Source organism: Terrapene carolina, unplaced genomic scaffold (assembly GCF_002925995.2).
Source record: "Terrapene carolina triunguis isolate 2854851 unplaced genomic scaffold, T_m_triunguis-2.0 Scaffold43086, whole genome shotgun sequence".
In the NCBI taxonomy this organism is placed as follows: Eukaryota; Metazoa; Chordata; order Testudines; family Emydidae; genus Terrapene; species Terrapene triunguis.
This window is the reverse complement of record NW_020707437.1, coordinates 2,136-4,716: the sequence shown is the minus strand read 5'-3', so window position 1 is coordinate 4,716 and position 2,581 is coordinate 2,136. Positions and strand designations below refer to the sequence as shown.

At 66.8% G+C, this 2,581-nt stretch overlaps 1 protein-coding gene across 1 annotated transcript; it reads left to right on the top strand.

Moving 5' to 3' along the window:
- Positions 1-100: 100 nt before the first annotated feature.
- Positions 101-1,808, top strand: CCDC142 (coiled-coil domain containing 142; the record flags this gene model as incomplete). The annotated part of the gene is made up of 2 exons (XM_024215674.2): positions 101-312; positions 1,346-1,808. Coding segments are annotated over 2 exons (469 nt in total), but the record flags the coding sequence as incomplete, so codon positions are not given.
- Positions 1,809-2,581: the final 773 nt, after the last annotated feature.

Sequence of the window (2,581 nt, the reverse complement as noted above, 5' to 3'; positions counted from 1 at the left end):
GGGGGGAGCCCAGGGCTGGGGTACCAGGGGGCTGCGGGTCAGGATTGGGGGGCGCCCAGGGCTGTGATCTCTTCCCCGCTCTAACCCTGGGGCTCCCCAGCCTGCAGGGTGCCTTACAGCTGAAGCAGGACTTCGACACGGTGCGGCAGCTGGTGCAGTCGGAGGATTCCGGCCTGTTGCCTGAGATCAAGCAGTCTGTGCTGTCGCTGCGCATCTTCCAGCAGATGGACAATGCCATCATCTGCCTCTTGCAGCAGCCCAGCAGCAAGGCCTACCTGCCCTCCCACACCTGGGAGTCCTTCCGCAAGTGCTGTGAGTGCCGTGGGGCTGCACTGCCCCCAGCCAGGTGCATGATGGCGGGTCAGAGGTGGGAGCCCGGGTGAGCAGGGCTGGGCCCTGGGTGGGACGTGCCCAGAGATGGGCTCTGTTGGGTGCTGTTCCCGGCGCACGATCAGCATGCACGTGCTGAGCACGCGGAGCCCCGCTCCCAGGCCCGGGGACAGGCTGGACTCGCTCAGCTCTGCACCGGCTGTGGGGGAGCACTGGGGGGGACCGGCTCCACCCTGCACGGCACCCCGGGCCCAGTGGTGTCAGGGAGGTTAGCGGGCGCCCGTCGAAGCGGAGGTGCCGGTCCGTGGCTCTTTCTTGAGCAGCCTGCTGACAGCCTTCTGTCCTGGAGACACTCTGGACTCCTGGGTCCCGCCCTCCCAGCGGGGCTGGGCCTGGCTGGGCACAGGGGAGCAGTATCCCCTTGGCTGAGGCCCTCCCGTAGGTGGTGGGGCTGGGTTGGCACCCTGGGGTGGCTCAGCCATGCTGAGGGCTTCTCAGCTATGGGGCAGTGGGCTGGGATCCCCCGTGCTGCTGGGTTTGGGCCCTTCTGCAGATGGCAACAGCCTGTCCGAGGGGCCACTGCCCAGCTCCCCAGGAGATTAGCTCGCCCCAGACCCCTGTGCATCTGCTGGGTGATTCCAGGGTGAGCAGCTGTTCGTACGGAGCGGGCAGGAGTCTGCGTGGGGCACCGCCTCCCCTGGCTCTGATCAGCCCCAACAGGGCGGGGGGCCAGGGCAGGGGGGGATGGGCTGCATGGAGGGCCCAGGCAATGACAGCGAGTGAACGGAACACAGCGACGTCAGTGCCGGGGTAACCTCCCCCTGCTGCCCCCTCTAACCACCCCTCACAACCCCCAGCCCCCCACAGCTAACCTCCTCCTACCCCCCACAGCTAACCTCCCCTCTGCCCCCCACCCCCACAGCCAACCTCTCCTAGCTCTCCCCCCCCAGCTAGCCTCCCCTCGTGCCCCCCCCGCTCCCCCGCCCCCGGCTGACATTTCCTCTCCTTGGCCCAGGCTCACACAACGGCGTCCGCACTCAGGACTTCCCCTCGGGCAGCCTGAACAGCCTGGAGAGCCTGGACGTGCAGGCCTTGCGCAACAGCACCGCCCTGGAGACCCAGAGCTCCGACCTCCTCAGCCAACTGCAGGGCAGCTGCACCCCGGAGTCCTACCTCCCGAGCACCCAGCAGGAATGGCTCTCCCTGCGGCTGCACGGCCCGCGGCGCTGGAAGGTGCCCAGCCTGCCCTGCACCAAGAGCTCTGAGCCCTGAGGGGCTGGGCAGGAGCCCAGCCACGTATCTGTGGTTAGAAATACAGCAGCCAAGTAGCCCCAAAGCTCCCTGGCTCCGTGGTTCTGTTCTGCCCCCATGGGATCCGCTGCCCCCCGGCCTGGCCAGCCAAGGCGTGCCTCAGCAGGGTGGCACATTCCCTGACCCGCCTCCTGGAGCAGACCACAGCCCGTCTCCCCTTGGGACTACAGATCCCAGCATGCAATGGGCCTCTGCGAGGACAGCTGGGCACGGAACTCCCTGAGCCAAGGCCCGGCAGCTGGCTGGTTCCCCACAGCATCAGCAGGAGAGGGCTGGGTAGGGTGACCAGACAGCAAGTGTGACAAATCGGGACAGGGAGTGGGGGGTAATAGCAGGCTATATAAGAAAAAGACCCCAAAATCGGGACTGTCCCTATAAAATCGGGACATCTGGTCACCCTAGGGCTGGGGCTGGGGCTGGCTCCTGTCTGAGCTGCCCCTGGGCCAGGCTCTCTGCCTGCAGCCAGCTCTGCAGGGAGCCCCTGGCTCGGGTGGGGTGGTGGACAGCCTAAGTGTTCTGGGTGGGGTCGCTGCCCCCCCAAACAGCTCGGCCCAGTGACTCTGGCCTGGCTGCATGGACCAGGCCCCCTGCAGACTGTTAGCCCCACACCTCTGGCCCGGCACTGGGGTCAGCGCCCCTACTGAGCCCCCACCCTGCTCTCTCTAGCACCATGCCGGGGCATTAGGATCAGAGCGCCCCCTACTGCCACCAGCCCTGGGATCTCTAAGACACACAGGTGCTGTGGCTGCATAGAGCAGCGTTGGCAGGCCTCGCTTCATGGGGCGATCCGGCTGCGGGCTCCTGCCCTGTGGAGTCCTGGAAAGGGAACGGCCCTGGGGCTCTGAGCTGTGTTCTGCTTGCTGCGGGCACGCGCAGGGCAGACGTCCCAGCTCCTTACAACGAAATCCGTGGCAGAGACCAGTGTGAGAGTGCCTGGGGG